We start from the raw sequence: 20,470 nt of genomic DNA, 5'->3' as shown, positions 1-20,470 counted from the left end.
GGGCCGAGCGCGCAGCCCTCCTCCCGGAATCGCTCGCTGGGTGACCTTGGGCGAGCCGCTTCACCTCTCTGGGCCTCAGTTTCCCGGTCTCTGCGTCTGGCCACGCGGTAGCCGAGCCGTGGGGCTCCCCGCGCGCCCCGCGGGCCGTGGGCGAGCGCGGGGCGAGCGGGAGGCGCCGGGACACCCCTCCCCCGCCCGTCCGCGCAGCCTGCAGCGGCCCCCCCTGGCGGCGCGCCGCGGCGGGCGGCGGGGCGCGGGCGCAGCGCGCAGGCGCGGAGGAAGACGTCATAAAACAGATGCCATAAAACAATGGCCGAATTAACGAACTGCAGAGCCGGACCCTAGCAGACAGTGGGATTTTCCCTAAAACGTGGGGAGGGATGTTTGCATTATAATGGTCACGACAGCACTGTTCTCTGCATGAACTAAGTACACTGAGCAAACGAAAAAAAGGAACATAATCCCATGTCCTCAACACTGTGCCACTCGAACAAGGCTGCGCGGCCGCTTCCCGCCTCGCGGCGCCACCGTTGCTGCTGTTGCTGCCGTGGCCGCCGCCAGGCCGCCTGCCCGGCTTGGCTCCGCCGCGCCCCGGCCGCGGCGTCTGGCCCGGATTCCGCGCCGGTAGGGCGCGGGCGGGGTCGGGGGCTGCGTAGCCGGCGCTGCCCGCCCGCCTCGAGTCCGCGTCCCGCCGGGCCCGGGCGGCCGAGCATGGAGGAGAAGTACCTGCCGGAACTGATGGCGGAGAAGGACTCCCTGGACCCCTCCTTCACGCATGCCCTGCGGCTGGTGAACCAAGGTAGGGGCGCGCGCCGGCCGGCCGGCCGTTACCTGGCGCCCGCGGCCGTTGGGGACCCGGGAGCGGCGGGCCAGGGGGCCGGCGACCGGGAGGGTCGGGACCGGGGGGCAAGGCGGGAGCGTGGGGCTGGGTGGCCGTCGCCCTCGGGGCGACTGGAGGGGACCCAGGTCGCAACCTGGGGGCGTTCGGGTAGGGACTTGGGAGCGTACGGGACACCTGGGGAGCGCCGAGGTGTGTGTGCGCGTTGGGGAGACTCGGGAAGGAAGGAGGCTGAGGCGTTTGGCTAGGACTTGAAGGAAACCTTTGGGGCCTCGAGGGTACCCAAGGGAAACTTCTGGGTGGGGGACGGCGAACATCTGGGGGCTTCGTCGGGGCGGGGTTGAATGATCTCATTGGAGGGAGAGAGTGGGGCGGGGGACTCGGAGAACTAGTGCGTTTGGCTTGTCTGGAGGGAAGGAACTGGAGCAAGCTGGAGGGAAATGGAAGGATTTGAGGGGATCGAATGCAGAAGAGGTGAAGGGAGCAGGTGCTTGGATTGTTGGTGAAGTTTGAGGACCTTTGGAGGAGGTTTGGGTCAGACCCCAAGCACTTTGGAGGAGCAGGGCCAGCGGTCCCAGTGGCAGAGACCCGTCTCCTGTCGCATCCCCTCTTTGTCCCTGGTCCAGGCTCTAGCCGCCCTGCCTGGGGGTGGGCAGCTCATGCCAAGCCTTGCAGGCTGGCCCTCGAGGGCCATTAGGGGAGAAGAGGTCCACACCGGAGCCCGCTTCTTGGCTTGCCTGTCCTCTCTTTGGGAGGCTCTGGCTGGGCCTCTCTCCTTGGCGGGGCTGGCTGGGGATTCGGAGCGCCGGCCGCGGAGTCTCTGCTGCCTGTGCCATCTTAGCACTACTCCGGCCAGCTCAGGGTGTGAGCAGCTCTGGGGAATGCAGGCCACGGGGTGCAGCGGGGTACAGGGGCGTGTGGAGGCGTGCGGGCCCAGGACAGTGTTCCCAGGCTTGTTCCTCCTCAGGCTTCCTGAGTAATCTTCTGGGATGGACGGTAAATTAAGTCTGCCTTCCCGGGAGCAGCCCTTTATTCCTCCTGGATCTGGAATACGTGTCTCAGAGAAAGCTGGGTTTGAGCCGCTGGTCTGCTGTTTCTCTGGGTGATGGCAGAAACATTATCTGGTCGGATCTGTTACCTTTTGCCTTAATCACTCATTGTGCCTTGACAGTCTGTGCTTCCTGACTCAGGCGGGTCTGCTGATCTTAATGCTGGCCCTGGCTCTTTTATTGTTGGAAGTGAAAGATGAGGCAGACATATTCTGCTTGTGCATAGATATCTATATTTTAAAACAGCGACCTCCGGTATTTGCGCGTTGCAACCAGTTCTTCCGAGTAGGGTGTGCGTGTTGTTGACTGAGGGTGGTGGTGGAGAGACTCACTGTCTTCAAGATTTTCAGCTTGATATTTAATTTGTTGAACGGAGATTGGTTCACAGAGCTTCCCCATTTTCTTTTAATTGTAGGCTTATTTTTATTTCTTTAATAACATGGGCTTGTGAAGAAGTAATGGGCATGCATTAAAGTAAGAGAATTTTAAGTTTTATTGCCATGCTCTTCCGAACAGCCCTACAGTTAGGTTTGTACTCCTTGCTCTTTGTGATTTACATATATCTTTTGTTGCCTGCTGGGCTGTCATCTCTTTGAAAGATATTTCTTTGTACATTGTGTGAGATCACTGGCGTTAGAAATATTCTGGATTGTAGAATGAGTGCACTTTTCTTAATAAAGAAGCTGAATCAAAGTTACGTTGTACTCAATTAAGGAAGCAGTTTAACAAGTGTAGTAAGTTATTTTATTTTAAAAGTCAGAATTATTTTTCTGTGCCAGGTTGCTGCAGTACATTCATTCTAATACATTCAAAATTCTTTTGGTTTCTGTGTTTTTACCTGTGGTAATTGCCTCCAGTTATTTGAAACAGATCTTGGACAGTGTTGCCATTTAGTGTTTTTTTTTAAGACCTTAAACCGGATTACCTTACTTTTCCATCAAAAATGTAGCTCTTGTAAGAAGTACGCTTCTCACATTGAACAGTTATGTGGAGGAAGAAAGAGATACTGCTCAGGTGCTCTTATTACTGTTCATTTAGATTATTTCAGACTGAAATGTTTTCCCCTTAAATCACAGGCTGGTATCTGGAATGCAGAACCCTATCATTTAAAATATTAATTATGCTCTGTTACGTAACTTCAGAATTACAAGTGCATTTCTAAAATATAGTGTCTTAAATCTGAATTGGCTGTTAGGAAACTTTGATTTTAAATCTGATAATCATCTTGTGAGTGGCTATTGAGAGCATTTTTATTCTTTTTTACCTGTATTTTTGACTGTTTGCATCTAAAGGAGGCACCTGGTTTTTCAGATGTTATTCTGAATCTCGATACTGGAATCCAAAGTCGGGCACTAACTTGTACAGTGCTGATGAGTAAGCAGTGCACACCTCTGTTTTATTATGGAGTGGCTTGTAATAGATAGACATGATGGTTAACATCTCCAAATGCTAACAGTACCTTTGCTTGTGTAGTGTTCTAAAGTTTCTGAGGCTCTTTCAGGCACATGCTGTCTACTTGTGTTCTCACACTTGCTCGCTGGTGAGGCAGCCTTTGATGTCTCCATTTTTCAGGGGAGGGAGCTGAGGACCTCAGCTATGGGAGCTCGTAGGTAACTGAGATAGGTTAATCTGAACTCAGGTGTTTGGTCTCATAAGGGCCTTCCTTGTTCTCCCTACTTATGCCTTCCCCAAAAGATGGCTCTGAAACACTTCACACATGCTAATTTACCTGCAGAAATCGATATAACTCATATGCTTGTTTCCTGTCGACTCCTGTCGACTTCCTGTTGATTTTGTTAAAAAGTTTGTTTCTGTGCTTGTCTAGTGGTCTTCTTTGAAGAAACAAACATTCACGGTAGATTTATCCTACAGGATTTTAGTGCTCAGGTCAAGAGGCATTTTTGAATTAAAGCTCTGTGGAGACCAATGTATGACTTCAGTAATCAACACACTGTGATAATGAAACAGTTGATAAATGAAGTGTGGTCATTTTTTTTTTAATTCAGCATTTGTAAACATGTTCAACTTCCTAGCTGAATTACTTTTTTTTCCTAATAATCCTTAAGTGAGAACTTGAGCTGGGATCACATCAAGATGTATGCTTCTCTGCTAACATAGGTCAGCTTTTACACTTTCCAGGCTTGTGTTTCGTAGTGGACATTAGTTCCTGACTTTTATTTCGGTTTTCTCAGGATAACTGATTTTCCTTCGCCCCACCCCTCAAATATCGAATGCTTTTGTTTCTTTGCCAATAGTAATGGGTAATGTTTACTTGATGTCAAACCGAATCAAATAAAATAGACTTTATTTAATCGCCCCTCCGCCTCCCCCCAAACACCACTGCCTATAGAGTGAGTTGACATTGCAGTTTCTTGCCAAGGAGGTTAATTGGAGATGAAAGTAGCATTGCATGTTTTATATTATATTTGCTAGTAGGGTATGTGCTGACTCGTACTAAAAAACATCTTCAGAAATGTCTTACGCATTATAATTTAATCCAGTTCTCTGGTATTGCTTTGGATGTTTTTCAATCCAAGCCAAGTAACCGTTAAATAAGATTACATAACCCTGTATTTTTAATTATCTGATGTAATATATGGATTGGTGGCTGGTTCGCTGCCAAGTTATATTTAGTGGTTGGTTACAAGAGGAAGTGGAGCAAAGGACTCCAGATTATGGTGGTCTATTCATGTCGAGATAAATAAGTGTTTTTCATATTACATAAATTTCTCTAATAATAGGACTCTTAGCATTACTCAGGATATGTGTGAGGGGTAAACATGTATAAAGGAAGGATCATTATTTTGCCTTAAGTGCATCTCTTTGTTCAACAAAACTCAATGGCTTAAGAGCTTCATTTTGGGGGATCCTTTTTGTAAATTTTTTTGATTGCTTGCGTGTTGTCAGGCATTTAAAGTAAGAGGGAAGAATGAGAATGAAAATTGCAGAGTTATATTTAGCTGTGGTGCCTTCATGCCATAGTGTGTGATTCTCTGCTTCATCCAGAGAAGGATGTGGTTATTTAAGTTTTTAATAGTTTTTCTTAGGGTTATCAGGTTTTGTTTTTTGTAAGAAAATGGATGCATGACTCACATTTTTAGATAAACCATTTCTGAATTTTTTATAGTGTGTTATGATTCAAAGGGATCCAGTGATTGTCAGTTACCATGTTTTGGTATCTGGGCGTTAGTAGCAGGTTTATTGAGAACCTGCCACGCGGGGCATTTGTGCTGGTCCTGAAGGTGGAGAGGGAAAAACAGTCTCTGCTCTTGAGGAACATCTGCTCTCTCTGCATTAGATTGAGAGTGAGTTTTAAGTTTATAGATGCCCTCTCCTTTTCTAAGGAATATCTTATTAGCCTTCAGCTATTCTTTTGAAATATTTAGTGACAGGCAGTTTAGATTTAACTCTCAGTCTAGAAACATTTTCGAGGTGCTTCTCTGTGCCCGGTTAGGTCTATAATCTCAATACTGGGAACAGCCCAGAAATGTAGAGGGTATTAGCCTAATATTTCACTTGTAGAAACCAAGACTCCAACAATAAAGTTGAGTCACCCAGAGTGACATAAAATGTCCAAGTGGAGGTTCAAGCTTTGTTCTTCTCCAAGCCCATTGTTCTTTACCATATCACACTGACCCTTGGACGTATAAAGGGTCAAGCTCTGATGGTACAGTTAGTAATGACAGAAGGGGGATTCAAACTCTGGCCTCTTATGCGCAGTTTGTTCTTTTCTCCCCAGCCTGTGCCGGAATTGAAAGATGGGTTATGTAGCGTCCGTTGTTATATACTTTATCCTTCCAATTTCTGCTGTAGGTATCTCCTCTGACCACTTATCTCCCCCCCAAATGGGTTAGAGTGCCTATTTTCTGGTCCCGAAGCAGCCACTGCCTAAGTCTCTGATGGGGGGATAGTCATCACACTGTACTGATTGGATGTCTTTGTCTTCCCTGGGAGAGTGTGGGGTGCTTGGGAGGCAGGGCTTGGTCTTACATGTCTTTGCGTCTTCAGCGCCTCATATAATTCTTGGTACGTATCCCTGGCAAACTCCAGTCTTCGTTTCAGTGTTGTGTTTTAATTCTCATAACGGTAGAAGAGTTAGAAAGTATATTTGGAATTTGGCAGTCATTAAAGGCTTGGCTCTTTACCACTTTAGAGCCCCTGAGTTGGGGGTAGGAGGAAGTCACCAACAGCTCTGCAGACAGAAATGAAAGGAAGTTCTAAGTGAAATACAGTGTTAAACAAGCAGAAGAACATCCCAGGGCTCTGTACAAGTGGTGGAACAGTAGGGGTCCTTCTCAGGAGGTAATGAGAAGATGTTATCAGATCTGCTTTGAATCAGATGCTTATTTACTTCTATTCTTTCTTGAGGAACTTATTAGCCAGTGCACTGTAATACAGTTAGCTCTCCTTCCCTAAACTCCTAATGAGATTTCTTATGACAGGATTAAACCAGAAATTTGGAGGCCCTCATCACTTGCCGAATAAGCCTACTTACCTGAAGGAGTTAATCTTCAATCTCAGATGCCAGGTGGACACCCAAAGCCCAAGGAGCAGTTGGGGTCACAGATGGAATGCCAGCGGCAACTTGGATATCAAAACACCGTTTGCTTGTTGTCATCGTTCCCCCTGAGTGGAGATAGAATGGTTTTTATGTTTCATCAAAAAAGAGAAGTAGAGTGTTCCTTAGCATTGGAATAATGATTATAATAAAAGCTGCCAAATCGAGGGCCTCTGTGCCAGGTGCTTCCTATATGCATTGTCTCTCATCCCCACAAGATCTTGCAAGGTAGGTGGTTTTATCCCCTGCCCGCCTCCTTTATTTTTTCCAGTGAGGCATCTGAGGCTCAAAAGGGTAAAGTAACTTGCCCAGTCTAGGTATGCAGCTTTAAGTAGTCAGGCTGAACTTTTAAATCAAGTCTGCAGTGTTTTGATAGGATACTTTAAGAGGCAAAGGGGTGGAACCCAACATTGTTGTTTGTTTTTAAATAAGAGTTTCATTGTAGTAGAAGCCAGTTAGGAATTTCCCTTTGTGATGATGAATTTTTAAAAGAGGTTCCTGAAAATGTGTTTTACCAAAAAAGACAAGCTCCTTTTCTTCCTGTGTTCTCCGGCAGTACTTTTCAGTGTTCAGTAAGCATTCAGGGTAAGGATTTTTAATTATGTATATTTCAGTAGTCAAGGAGAAAATAGAAAACTTTCTGTATTGAAAATTAATCGGTCATCTCTTGATAAAGCTCTGTCTCTCTTGAAGGAATCTCTCAGAGACACAGGGCTCTTTGTATTGGTATTTTAATACTCTATCACAGACACAATTAGTATGATACCAGGGATTTATAGTCAGTTTATGGTGTGTTTAAAAATTCTCCATCTTCTAAAAATAGGCTCATAAAAGGAAAAAAAAAAAGTGCTAGAACATACAAGAACATATTCCCGCAGATAATGGTTTTGGCCTTCTGAAGGGGGGTGGTGTTTGAATATACTTGAGTGCAATTGTTAATAATCGTAGTTACTGTTCATCAAGAACCTTTTCTGGGTTAGATGCTTTATGTACATTATTTCATTTAATTCTTCTAACAGTTGTCTTAAAAGAGTAAATCATTTTACCTTATTTTATAGGTGAGAAAACTGAGGGCAGGAAGGTTAAATAATTTACCTAAGCTCAGACAGCTAACAAGTGGTAAGCCGGGATTCAGATCTGTATCTGCCCACCTCCAGGGCGCTGTACCGCATAGCTTACCTGCGAGCTCCAGGCAGAGGTGGGAGCTTTCGTCATGGCTGGGTTTTCACGTTGACTCCCCTGGGAAGATCTCTGTCATGCAGCTCTTAAAATGCACTGCCCGGCATCGGACTGGTCATCCGTGAGCAGAGCCGACTGCACAGAGGGGCAGACAGTGGTCCGACCACGTGGGGTACGAGCTGTGTGACCATGGGCAGGGCGGAAAGTCTGGTGGATGCGTTTCCATGGGGAGCGGTGTTACTTCACAGGGAAGAGCTTCTAAAAGGGCCGCGGGATTATGGGAGGCGACAACTTTCTAGTCTGTAACCCTGTGCCAGTTACTTAACTTCTCGGAGCCTCAGCTTCTCATTTGTAAAGTTGGAGACCTTATACCTGCTTTGCGGGGTGGTTGTGTTAGGCGTGAGGTAAGTACAGTGTCTGACATGCAGTGAGTGCTAGACAGACATTACCTGCTCATTTCACGGAATTGCCTGAGACAGGTGTGTGCGTACTGGCAGCACTTTGCCGAGTAAAGTATATAATAAGAACTTAATACATAAATCATCCAGTTTCATTCCTCAGGTTAATTTTATGTTTTAGAATGATTTTAGTTTCCCAATCCTGGAGATATTGAAGGGGAAACTCATTCTTTAGGAAGCCTCTTTCATTAATATCATGTACAAAATTAGCAGCAGCTCTGACTGATTTTTATTATGCTATTCAAGACGCAGCACCTGAAGCTTCCATTAACAAATGAGCCTTCCATAAACAGATTTATGACTGCACATCTTAAAACATGTCTGGACACTCAGCAGCCTCTCTCCACAAGCGCAAGGTATCTTACTCTGAATTGGTGAGCTTTAAATTTCCATAATTTTTTACATTTCCATAATTTTTCACCAGTCAGCCCCTGCTGCTATTTTAAGGACTTTAAAAGGTGTTCCTGGCATATTATTGATGTTCCTCCTTGGTATGATAAAGAGCATGAGTGTGTGAGAGCACCCTTTTTGATCTCTGTGTTTGATATGAGTCTTACACTTGGGGTCACTGTTGGTTCAAGCTCCCATGGAGAAATTGTAATGGAGAGGAGGAGGGGGAGGGGACGCTTGTCATCCTCATCATTTTTCCTTATTCTCCCACCTCTGCTTCAGTTACTTATGCCACTTGTGCTCTATTCTTCTTCCACTAGGTGGCGCGCCACATAGCCAGGTCACCCTCTGCCTCCACACAGGTAGCTGCTCCTGAATCAGTGTTAGTCTTGATCCATCAACAAGCTTGCACTGCTTTTGAAATTCACGTACTGATATTAACCTTTCATATTTCTGACATTTTAAGAGGCATACTCTGTAGCCAGCGCTTGCAAACCATTATGGCCTGTTTGTTTTGTGCCTAAGGTGTGCCTGGCACTGCTGCAGGTTCTTTTCCACACGGTACCTCCTTTAATCCTGGGGCCTTGGGAAGTCATTTGGTGGTTCTCATTCTACAGCTAAAGAAATGCAGGTGAGGAAGATGCATAGCTTGTTCAAGGTCATGCAGCTAACTTACGTTGTAAGCCCTAAAGAAAAAATATTTCAGAAGCTTTGAATTGAAATTTTTTTTAAGGAAAGTATTAGGGTAGTCTGATTTATGGCTACCGGCCATTGTAATCTGTTTGTTTTGTTGGGGAAAATTATAGTCCTGACAGTTATTTGCATTGGAGTATAAAAGTCAAATTCTTTGATTTGTGTAAGGAAGCAAGCAATAGTAAAAGCTTTGTCAGCTGGTGTGGAAATTGCTGCTTCCTCTTGCCTTCCCTTGTCTGCTGACTTGAGTGGGCCAGGGGACTTGATCAGTACCAGGTACAAAACCAGGGAACTTTGGACAAAGCCATGATTCTACTTTTAGAAATTTTAGCAGAGCTGAATACTGGATTGAGTCCATAGGAATTCAGAAATTTATACTGAGGTTTCTTTCACTCCATTCATTTATTTAATATTTGTTGAGTATCTGCACTGCTAAACTGAACTGTTTGTTCTGGGCCAGTTTCTTCTCTGAGCCTGTGTTCCCCTCTCTGCACATGTCATTAGGGTGAAATGACAGTGATTATGTATTTGTTTAATTTTACTAAAATTTTTTAAATTAGAATATGTTTTTACATCCAATATATGTTATTTTTTTCTATCTGAATTTCATACATCAACTCTTGGTCACCTACCAGTGCAGTGGACTATCTGCCAGTAATTTTTTTAGGGCTGGCTTTCCCCTGCCACCTTTCGCCACCCTTGTCCCGTGCTCTCTGGTTGGGTGTGCTCAGCGAACACAAATGGAAGTGAAATGCTTAGAAAAATCCCTCTCACCTTTTGTTTGCTTCCTATGTGCAAGCCACAGCTAACTAAAGACTCAGGCGAGAGTGGTTAAGGACATAATTTTAAATCAGACACAGACCTGAGTTTACATCTGAGCTCTGCCACTTCTCCTTCTCTGTGCTGTGACTTTGGATACACGGACCCCTCTCAGCCTCAGTTTCTGTGATGGAGAAATGGCGATAAAAAATTAATAAATCCCCTTTGAAGTTTTTTGAGGTTTCAATGAGATAGGTGTTAAAAGCTGTTTAGTGTCATTCCTGACATTTAGTGAGTACAGGGCAAGTAGCTGCTGTTCCTGCCCTCCTCCTCCTCCTCCTCCTCCTCATTTTTTATCAAGGAATTTGTAATCCAATGGGGGAGATAAACATGTGGGGGAACAATATTAAGAGTGTGTTAAGCGCTGTGATGAAAGAAGGCCGGTTTTAGGGGCTCAGAGAGCGACCTCTCTCATCTCAGGACCAAGATAGGCTTTCTGGAGGAGGCTTTTTCAGAGAGGACTAGCTGGATGCAGACATCGTTGCGAAGGCCGGGCGAAGGGCTTGGGCAGGGACGGATAAACTGTCTGACTCCTCCAGGTTCTTCATTTCCGTCTCCCATGTTTCCATAACTTCTTCATATTCCTACGTGCCGTGGCATGTTGTAGGTATTGATCTGTCTTCTCCTTTCCTCTCCCCCTCCCGTTTTTTTTTTTTTCCTGGCATTAAAATTTTTATTTCGAGACAGCTTTAAACTTACAGAAGAGTTAAAAGAATAGTGCTAAGAATCCCTGTATACCCACTTGTCTGGATTCACCAATTGTTTACATTTTCCCACATTGGCTTTGCCATTCTCTCTGTGTCTGTGTATTTTCATGACTCATTTGAGAGTAAGGTGTGTGTGTTATCTCCCCTTTACCCCTAAATACTTGAGTACCTTGGTGTGTATTTCCCGAGACTAAGAGCTGTCTCTTACATAACTGCAGTTGCAGATAACAGCGACGACAGAAGTTAGTCATCGTTTCGGTACTTTTATTATCTGACCTGCAGTCCCTGTGCTGCTCTTGCTGCTTGTTCCCGTTTTGTCTTTTATAGCAGCGGTCCCCAGCCTTTTTGGTACCAGGGACTGGTTTCGTAAAGACAAGTTTTCCATGGACCTGGGGTGCGGGGGATGGTTTGGCGTTGATTCAACCGCGTTTCGTTTACTGTGCACTTCTATTATTATTACACTGTAATATATAATGAACTAATTATACAGCTCACCATAGTGCAGAATCAGTGGGAGCTTGAGCTTGTTTTCCTGCAACTAGATGGTCCCATTTGGGGGTGATGGGAGACAGTGACACCCGAAGTGTGTTGCTTATGTCCAGTCTACCCTGTAAGATGCAGCTTAACTGTCACTTGCCACTCACTGATACGAGTCTGCAAGCACTTGATTTATTATGGTCTCTGTGCAGTCAAACCTCTCTGCTAATGATAATCTGTATTTGCAGCCACTCGGCTCCACCTCAGATCATCCGGCATTAGATAGATTCTCATAAGGAGCGAGCAGCCTAGGTCCCTCACATGCTCAGTTCACAGTAGGGTCGCGCTCCTATGAGAGTCTGATGCTGCTGCTGATCTGAGAGGAGGCGGAGCTCAGGCGATAATGTAAGTGATGGGGAGCGGCTGTAAATACAGATGAAGCTTCACTCGTTCGCCTGCCCGCCCGCTGCTCACCTCCTGCTGTGCAGCCTGGTTCCTAACAGGCCACGGACCTCTACTGGTCCGTGGCCTGGGGGTTGGGGACCCCTGTTTTATAGGACCCAGTTCAAGACCACACATTGCTTTTAGTTGTCAAGCCTTTTAGTTTCCTAATTTGGAACAGCTCCTCCGCCTTCCGTTGCCTGTCGTGGCATGCATGTTTGAATATTGCACAGCCCAGGATTTTGTAGAATATCTCTCAGTTTGGGTTGTCGGATGTTTCCTTAAATTTAGATTCATGTTGTGCACTCTTTAGGCAGGAGGAGTTCCACTGAGGTGATGGTGTGTCCTCCTCAGTACATCATATCAGGAGGCACACAGGATCGGTGTCACTTTATCCCATTATTGATGACGTTAAGCTTGATCACTGGTGTAGGTGGTGCCAGTTTTCTCCACTGTAAAGTTACCATTTTCCTTTTGTAATTAATTAGTACTTTGGTGGGGAGATGCTTTGAGACTATGTAAATACTTCTTATTAAACTCTTCCTCACAAATTTTAGTATCCATTAATGTTTCTTACCTGAATTATTACTATGATGGTTGTAAAATTGTAATTTTCTAATTGAGGTATTCCATCTACATTTATTGGTTGACATTCTGCTGAAAGGGAACATTTTCACTTTTTTCTTTCCTTCTTTCTTTACCTCTCTCCTTCCCTCCATCAGCTGTCAGTATACATTCAGGGATTCGTCTTTAATTCAATTGGTTGTAGTCCTTTACTGTCACTATGTAAGTTGATGCTTAATTTGTTCCAGATTTGGCCATTGGGAGCCCTTTACCCTGACTCCTGGGTCCTATTGACAGGATCATTCCATACATTTTTTTAGTTTTAGTTTTTTTTTTTTTTTTAAACTTTCTAACAGCATTTTGTTCCAGGCTCATCTTGTACTTGCTCTGCCCCAGCTCTGGAATTGGCCATTTCTTCCAAGGTTCCCCGGTTTCTTTTAGTGTGGAATGGTGTTTAAAAACCACAATCTGGGCTGCTGGCGTGTCATGGCTTCTAGGCCTTTCACCAGACAGAGCCAGAAAACGGATATGTTTCTGTAGGTGTATCACCGTTGTCTTCGTGTTAAACTCTAAGCCTAGGGCTAGCAAACTTTTTCTGTAAAATGCTCAATAGTAAATATTTTGTGGGCTGTATGTTCTACTCAACCCTGCTATTGTAGCAGAAAAGCAGCCGTACACAATATGTAAGCGAGCGAGTGTGGTAGTGTTCTGACAGCACTGTTTGTAGAAACAGGCAGTGTGCTGGCTGTGGCCCTGGGCTGTAACATGCTGCCCTTCCCTGCTCTCAGCCACTAGAGAGTAGGGACCGGGCCTTATCTCCGCTTACCAGTGCTGTCCACATACAGGCACAAAGCTCTTTGATGAACGCATTCATAACTGTTAGCTCTTTGTATCACAGACTATTTATTTCTTTTACAGATCTTTTGGATGTTGATCTCTTGTGACCTGCCAATTTGTTGAGGTCCTTATTTGCAAGATGAGAGTCTTTAAAACGTAATATGCACAATATACAAAGTAGTACTGAGAAAAAATAATTTTGTAGAACTCCTGAGGGTGTTTTTCTTGTCATGGTTAAAAAGTTACCTTTTTCTTGATGAAAGCGTCTCAAGGCAGAGCCTTCACATGCAGGCGTTAGCACAGGCCCTGCTCTGGTCTGACATCACGCTCACCCCTGTAGTCTCTGCTGGAAGGCAGAACTCCAGCACCAATCAGGTGGGCAAAAAATCTTGAAATTATACTCCTTTGATTGTCTCAGAACTGATTTATTTCTTGGCAGTTTTCTTTATGTAACTTAATGCTTGAATTTATTCCAAAAGAGACTTCATTACAGCAGTGACAAATGGGTTTTATGAGAGAGTGAGCCCTTTCTCAGGAAGACTGTGTCATTAGGAAAGACCACCTGACTGTGGTCAAGGTGGTGTGGACACTGAGAAGGAAACCACACGCATCACGGCAGAGAGCAGTGGCGCTGGCATATAAAGGTGCAGATTAAATCAGGTTAAGTGTCTCTGATGACTGTAAGTCAGCCAGACTTTTAGTTATGTCAGTTGTAAGCTTGCTGGTGAGCAGTTTTTCTGTTTGTCACCAAACCATCTCATTGTTTATCAGAAGCAGCACAAAGTTTTGCTCTATCCTTTCTCTAGAATCCAAAAAAGTGGTTTTAAAGTTCTGTGTCTCAGAGCAGTTCATGGTTCTGCAGGGAGTCCTGGTCTGGTGAGAATGGGGAAGGCGAGCACGTCTCCTTCCCCCTGGGCTTTTGTCTTCCAGGTCCTGAGGTACCTCATACGATTTTGATTTGCTTAATGAATTTTACTTTTTGTTGTTGTTTTAAGCGTGAAAAGTGCTGTCGAGGAAATTGTACCTCAGCGACGGACTCTCGGCCAGAGACAGGGATCTGTCCACTCTGTGGCTCACAGCCCCTCACTTAGTGCGCTCATGCCGTCAGCGCGGAGCAGCTGCGGAGCCAGGGCTGCACGCCCTGTTGATGTGGGCTGCGGTGGCGCAGGGGGGCCAGCGGGCGGGGACATCCAAGTCGTGTAGCTTAACACAGTAATTTTCTGCATTGTGCTTTCTTCTAGTTTCCTTTTCACCCCCGTTAGGGCTGCTCTCCTTACATGCTAAATGGGTGCACTACTCTTGGTAACAATAAGCTGTCTGGGCTTAGGTTTCTTCATGTGTAAAATGAGCATGAGAGGATCTGTGTCCCGCGCCTGGCAGGTTACAGGCCCTCACAGTCAGTCCGCTCTGCTCCGGGGCCCTCGGCCAGCAGAGTGCTGCACCTTGTTCCTGTCCTCGTGGAGCCCAGCACGGGAGGCGGGGACACGGTGCGGAGCCGACCCCTGGACAGTGTGTGGACTCCTGGCTGCCGGTCTTTGTGGTAGCGGGCCCCACGTTCCTTTCCACAAAGGGTGCATGACAGAAAGTAGTGCTGTCGGCTTTGGGCGTCAGCATCCTGGCAGGAATAGCACGGTCTGCTCATCATGCTGCAGACTCTCAGACTCTCAGAAACCACTGCCCAGCTTCCAGGGAAAACCCTTACAAGGAGGCCGGTAGGGTGTGTATTTCTCTGCAGTTGTCCCGGCTGGGCCCCGGGGGGTGTTCAGTTCTTATAGGCTGGGCTCGGTGCTGGGACACAGGGCCGGTAATCCTTCATCCCTGCTTAAAGAGTTTTCAGCCCAGTGGGGAAGCAGCCAAATTAGAAGACGTTTATGTTGTGAGGTGGGGAGCGCTGTACCAAGACCGTCACAGTCCTGACGTGGTGGTGGTGGAGGAGGAGGAGACTGGGTTGCAGTGTGCCTGCTCGAGCCCCTTCCGCCGTGTTAGACCGAGGCCACGCTGTGGAGCACAGGCCTGGCTGCCTGGTGTGTGGTCCCCCGCTACCCCCCACTCCCCTCCCCCTCCCCCCTGCGGCGCGGGAGCCGCTCGCCGCCTCTGCTCGCCTCGCTCCGCTCCCGCCGTCTGGCCGTGGCGGTGGCGCTCCCGGGCTCGGCGCTCTCGGGAGAGCCGGGCTGCGCCGCGACCCAAGTTGGTCGTCCCCGCCCCCGCCCAGCGGCCTCCGCCGGCAGGGGCCCAGAGCAGGCGGGGCCGGGCCGGGCTGCCGGGCGCGGCTGCAGCTGGGCTCCGGGCCGCGGGAGCGCTCCGCTCGCTCGGCAACTTGGGCTTCGCTGTGCTGCTTTTTCCCCCCTCCGAGCTTTTCATTCCGCTCTCCCCCCCCCTCCCCCCCTCCTCCCCCCCTCCGTGTTCATTCCCAGTGCCCAGTACAGCCCCTCCTCTTTTCAGCCCTGGTTGTGTTTATCACACTCTAGATTACAATGATTTGTTGGGAGTTATTTCTCCCACGAGGGTCCCAGTTCCTTACAGACAGGAGATCTGCCTTCTTAGCCTCAATCCCTTCTCTAGTGCTGAGCGCAGTGCCTGGGAGATGGTTGGTGCCCAGGAGATGTCTGTAGAACGAATGGTCAGCTGGTCTCAGTTTCTTGTTCTGTGCATTAGGGCAATGAATTCATTATCTCAGGACACTTTGGTGAAGGAAAACTGAAAAAGGCTGTTCTCGTTTTACTTGAGTTTCTGTCTGCTGATTTTGAGGGGAGATCCTCCGTTTCTCAGGCAGGTGCGCCAGGAGTGTACATCCTGGCGGTGTGGGACTCAGTCAGACCTGTGGCGAGTCTCCCTGGGCTGCTTAAGAGTTCCTGGATCTGGGCACATGCCTTCACCTTTCTAAACACCAGTGCTTTAGTTTGTTAAAACAGGCATGAAACTACCTATGACCCAGACTTCCTGTGAGGTTTCAGTGACAAACACTGAGACTGTGTGTAACCAGAATCAAGGCTTCTGAGCCAGCAACATCAGACTGGCCAAATCTGTTCACACTGCCTTCTCTGTGATTCTCTCCTGCTTTTCTCATCCATTTGTAAGGTCCTTTGTGATTATATTGGGCTCGCCTGGATAATCCAGGATGATCTCCCCATTTTAAGGTCGGCTGATCAGGAAACTTAGTTTTCTCTGCAACCACTAATTCTCCTTTGCCTGCAACTTAACATTCTCCGGTTCTGGAAGTCAGGATGTGGGCATCTTTGGGGAGCCACTGTTCTGTCAAGCACAGGGGGATTGGGGAGGCAGCAGAAACTGATGTTCATCAAGTACCGAGTGTATCTTCAGCCTGGTTTCAGGGATTTTCATATATTAGGACATTATCTCAAATTATACAGCAGGGGTTTTAGAGATGTTAAAATAACTTGTTCGTGTCATGTAATTATTAATAATAATGAGGTATTTTGTTGAGTTCTTGCTAAGTGTCATACACTGTGTCAGGAGATTTACAGAGCATATTTTTCTCAATTCTCAGTACAGCCTTCTGAGATGAATGAAATAAATTCTACCTTATAGGCGAGAAAACAGGCTTTCGTGGAACTGTGATTTGCTCAGTGGCACATGGCAAGCTTGTAACTGAATGCTTTGGACTTTGTCAGTCTGACTCCCAAGTCCATACTCTTTCTGTTAAGTTACCATGGGTTAAGATAAAAGGACCTTATGGAGCTGATTTCTCTTGCATCCCACCTCATATTGAAGTTTTTGTCTGGATAACATTCAGAGTACCTCTTAGGGTATTTGTCAAAGATCATTTGGTGTCACATATCACAATGAGCAGGTAGTTAATTGACTGATTTGACAACTTCTCTTTCCTTTCCTCTACGCTCCAACTTTTTATCCCTTTGTAGACCGTAACAGCCTTTTGTAAGTATTTACTGAGCTCCTCCTCAGTTACCATTCCTCCCATCTATTTTCCTTATTGTTTCATACATTATTGTATTTAATCTTTGCAGCAGCCTTCTACAGATAACTATTAATACTCCTATTTTATAGATAATGAAACAGCCCGACAAAGACTAAAACCAAGCTCTGTTTTGACTCAAAAGCCTGTGCTATAAAAAGGTGTATCTTATTTACAGTTTTTTGCTTCAGTCCTACATATTCAACATGATCACTTGAAATAATTTCATAAAATATGAGGAAAATATAGATAGAAAAAACTAAAATGACTGATGTAGTAGTAATTAAATAGGTAAAGAATGTCCGAAGAGCACGAGTTTATATATCAAAGGGAGGGCTAAAAAGTGCTTGGTTTATATTGACCCTCATGAGCTCAGTGACATGGAATAAACTAGGACTTGATTCAGCAGTGTGTTTCAATTAATGTTTGTGGTAGGCTGAAGAGTGGCCCCTAAATATGTCTGTATCCTAATCTTTAAAGCTGGTGAATGCTACTTTATATGACAAAAGAGACTTCATAGATATGATTAAGTTAAAGATCTTGAGATGGAGAAAGTATCCCTGATCATCTGGGTGGGCCCAGTATAATCACACTGGTCCTTATAAGAGGAATGTGGAGGAAGAGTCAGAGTCAGACAGAAGACAGTGTGACAGTGGAAACAGAGATTGGAGTGATGTGGCCACAAGCCAGAGAATGCTAGCAGCCTCTAGAAGATGGGAAGGACAAGGAAAAGGATTCTCCCTTGGAGTCTAGAAGAAATGCTGCCTTTTTGTGCCCATTTTAGACTTCTGACTTTCAGCACTATAGGGCAGGGGTCCGCAACCCCCAGGCCGCGGACCTGTAGCGGTCTGCGGCCTGTTAGGAACTGGGCCACACAGCAGGAGGTGAGCAGCAAGCAAGCAAGCGGAGCTTCCTCTGCCGCTCCCATCGCTCTCGTTACCACCTGCACCGTGCCCCCTTCCCCCGCCACTGGTCCGTAGAAAAATTGTCTTCCACGAAACTGGTCCCTGGTGCCAAAAAGGTTGGGGACCGCTGCTGTAAGGTAATAATACATTTATGTTGTTGTTTTAAGCCACTAAGCTTGTAGTAATTTGTTATAGTGGCAATAGGAAACTAATACAATGTCCTTAAATAATTATGAACTGCTTAACAAAGTAATAGTTGGGGACTTCAATACCCTTGTTTAAATAATGGAGGCAACAACTAGGTAGAAAATTGGTAAGGAAATAGAAGACGTGAACAACACTATAAGTTGACTAGACTTAAGGAACATTTATAGAACATGCAGAAACTACATTTTTCTCAGGTGCGCATGGAACATTCTCCAGGACAAACCATATGCTAGTCCATAAAACAAACCTCAGTACATTTTAAAGGATTTAAATCATGTAAAGGATGTTCTCTGACCACAATGAAATGAGATTGGAAATCAATAACAGAGAGAAACTTGGGGAGTTCACAGATATGTGGAAATTACCAGACTCCTAAATAACCAATGAGCCAAATAAGAAATCACAAGGGAAATAAGAAAATATTTTGAGATGAAGGAAAATAAAGATATAACATTTCAAAACGTATGGAATGCAGCTAAAGCAGTACTTGGAGACAAACATATAGATATAAACACTTATATTAAAAATGAAGATAAATCTCAAATCAGTTACCTAACCTTCGATCTTAAGACACTGGGAAAAGAAGAGCAAATTAAATCCGAAAGAGGCAGAATGAAGGAAGTAATACAGATTAGAATGGAAATTAGTGAAAAAGATAATAGAAAAACAGTAGAGAAAATCAACAAACCAAAAACTGGTTCTTAGGAATGGACTTGAGGACACAGGGAGGGGGAAGGGTAAGCTGGGACAAAGTGAGAGAGTGGCATGGACATATATACACTACCAAATGTAGAATAGCTAGCTAGTGGGAAGCAGCTGCATAGCACAGGGAGATCAGCTCAGTGCTTTGTGACCACCTAGAGGGGTGGGATAGGGATAGGGGTGAGAGGGAGACGCAAGAGGGAGGGGATATGGGGATATATGTATACATATAGATGATTCACTTCGTCATATAGTAGAAACTAACACAACAGTGTAAAGCAATTATACTCCAGTAGAGATGTTAAAAAAAAAATTGGTTCTTTGAAAAGATCAATAGAATTGCCAAAATTGTAGCTACATTGACTGAAAGAAGAGAGAGAAGACTCATGACAAAAATCAGGGATGAAAAAGGTACATAACTGCTGACTTTACAGAAATGAAAATGTAAGGAAATACTGTGAACAATTGTATGCTCATAAATTAGATGACTTAGATGAAATGGGCAGATTCCTAAAAAGATACAAACTACTGAAACAGACTCAAGAAATAGAAAATCTGAATAGAATGGTAAAGAGATTGAATTGGTAAAATAAATAAATAAATAACCAAACTACTCAGTAAGAAAAGCTCAGGTCCAGATGGCTTCACTTGTGAATCCTATCAAACATATAAAAAACTAATTAGTACTAATTCTTGACAAACTCTTCCAAAACTTAGAAGAGGAAGGAATATTTACCAATTCATTGTATGAGACCAGTATTGCCCTGATTCGAAAAATCAGACAAAGATATCACAAGAAAACTACAGACCAGTATCTCTTATGAATATAGACACAGAAATCCTCAGTGAAATACTAGCAAACCAAATCCAGGCAGCATATAAAAAAGATACACCTTGATCACATAGGATTTATCCCAGGAATGCAAGGTTGGTTTAGCATCTGAAAATCAATTAATTTCATATCTGTGCCAATAGAATAAAGGACAGAAACCACATAATCATCTCAGCAGTCACAGTAAAAACATTTCATGGATTCTAACACCCTTTTGTGATAAAAATGCTTGACAAACTAAGAATAGAAGAGAACATCCCAAAACACAATAAAGTGCGATCTGTGAAAAACCCACAGGAGACATCATACTTAATTGTGAAAGACTTTTGCCCTAAATCAGGAATAAGCAAAGATGTCAGCTTTCGCCCCTTCTACTCATCATTGTTCTGGAGGTTTTGGGCAAGAAAATGGAGTAAAACATCCAGATTGGGAAGGAAGAATTACAGTTAACTATTCATAGATGACATGATCTCATATATAGAAAATCATAAGGAATCCACTAAAAATCTATTAAAACTAACAAATGAGTTCCTCTCTCCCTTCCCTTTTGTATTTAAATTTAAAATTGAATATTTCTTCTGATAATACATACAGTACATACTTTACTGGACTATAAGTTTCACGAGGCCAGGATTCATATCTGTTTTGTAGACCATTGTGTACCTAGCACCTGCACACATGCCTTGTCCATAGAAAGTGTTCTTTACGTACTTGATAAATGAATGCTTATTTTGGAAAAAATAGGAAGTATAAAAAATAAGGGCTTCCCTGGTGGCGCAGTGGTTGCGCGTCCGCCTGCCGATGCAGGGGAACCGGGTTCGTGCCCCGGTCTGGGAGGATCCCACGTGCCGCAGAGCGGCTGGGCCCGTGAGCCATGGCC

At 45.1% G+C, this 20,470-nt stretch overlaps 1 protein-coding gene across 1 annotated transcript in view; it reads left to right on the top strand.

Annotated features, from left to right (window-relative positions):
- Positions 1 to 697: 697 nt before the first annotated feature.
- KHDRBS3 (KH RNA binding domain containing, signal transduction associated 3) overlaps positions 698 to 20,470 on the top strand; it is a 162,470-nt gene continuing 142,697 nt past the window's right edge. Inside the window, exon 1 of the mRNA XM_024129440.3 lies at positions 698 to 799. Coding sequence (XP_023985208.1) covers positions 712 to 799 — 88 coding nt within the window. The 5' untranslated portion in view covers positions 698 to 711. The remainder of the gene's footprint in view (positions 800 to 20,470) is intronic.

The sequence above is a fragment of the Physeter macrocephalus genome, chromosome 15 (assembly GCF_002837175.3).
Source record: "Physeter macrocephalus isolate SW-GA chromosome 15, ASM283717v5, whole genome shotgun sequence".
In the NCBI taxonomy this organism is placed as follows: domain Eukaryota; kingdom Metazoa; phylum Chordata; class Mammalia; order Artiodactyla; family Physeteridae; genus Physeter; species Physeter macrocephalus.
The sequence above is the reverse complement of the archived record's forward strand: the minus strand, read 5'-3'. Positions and strand labels throughout refer to the sequence as shown.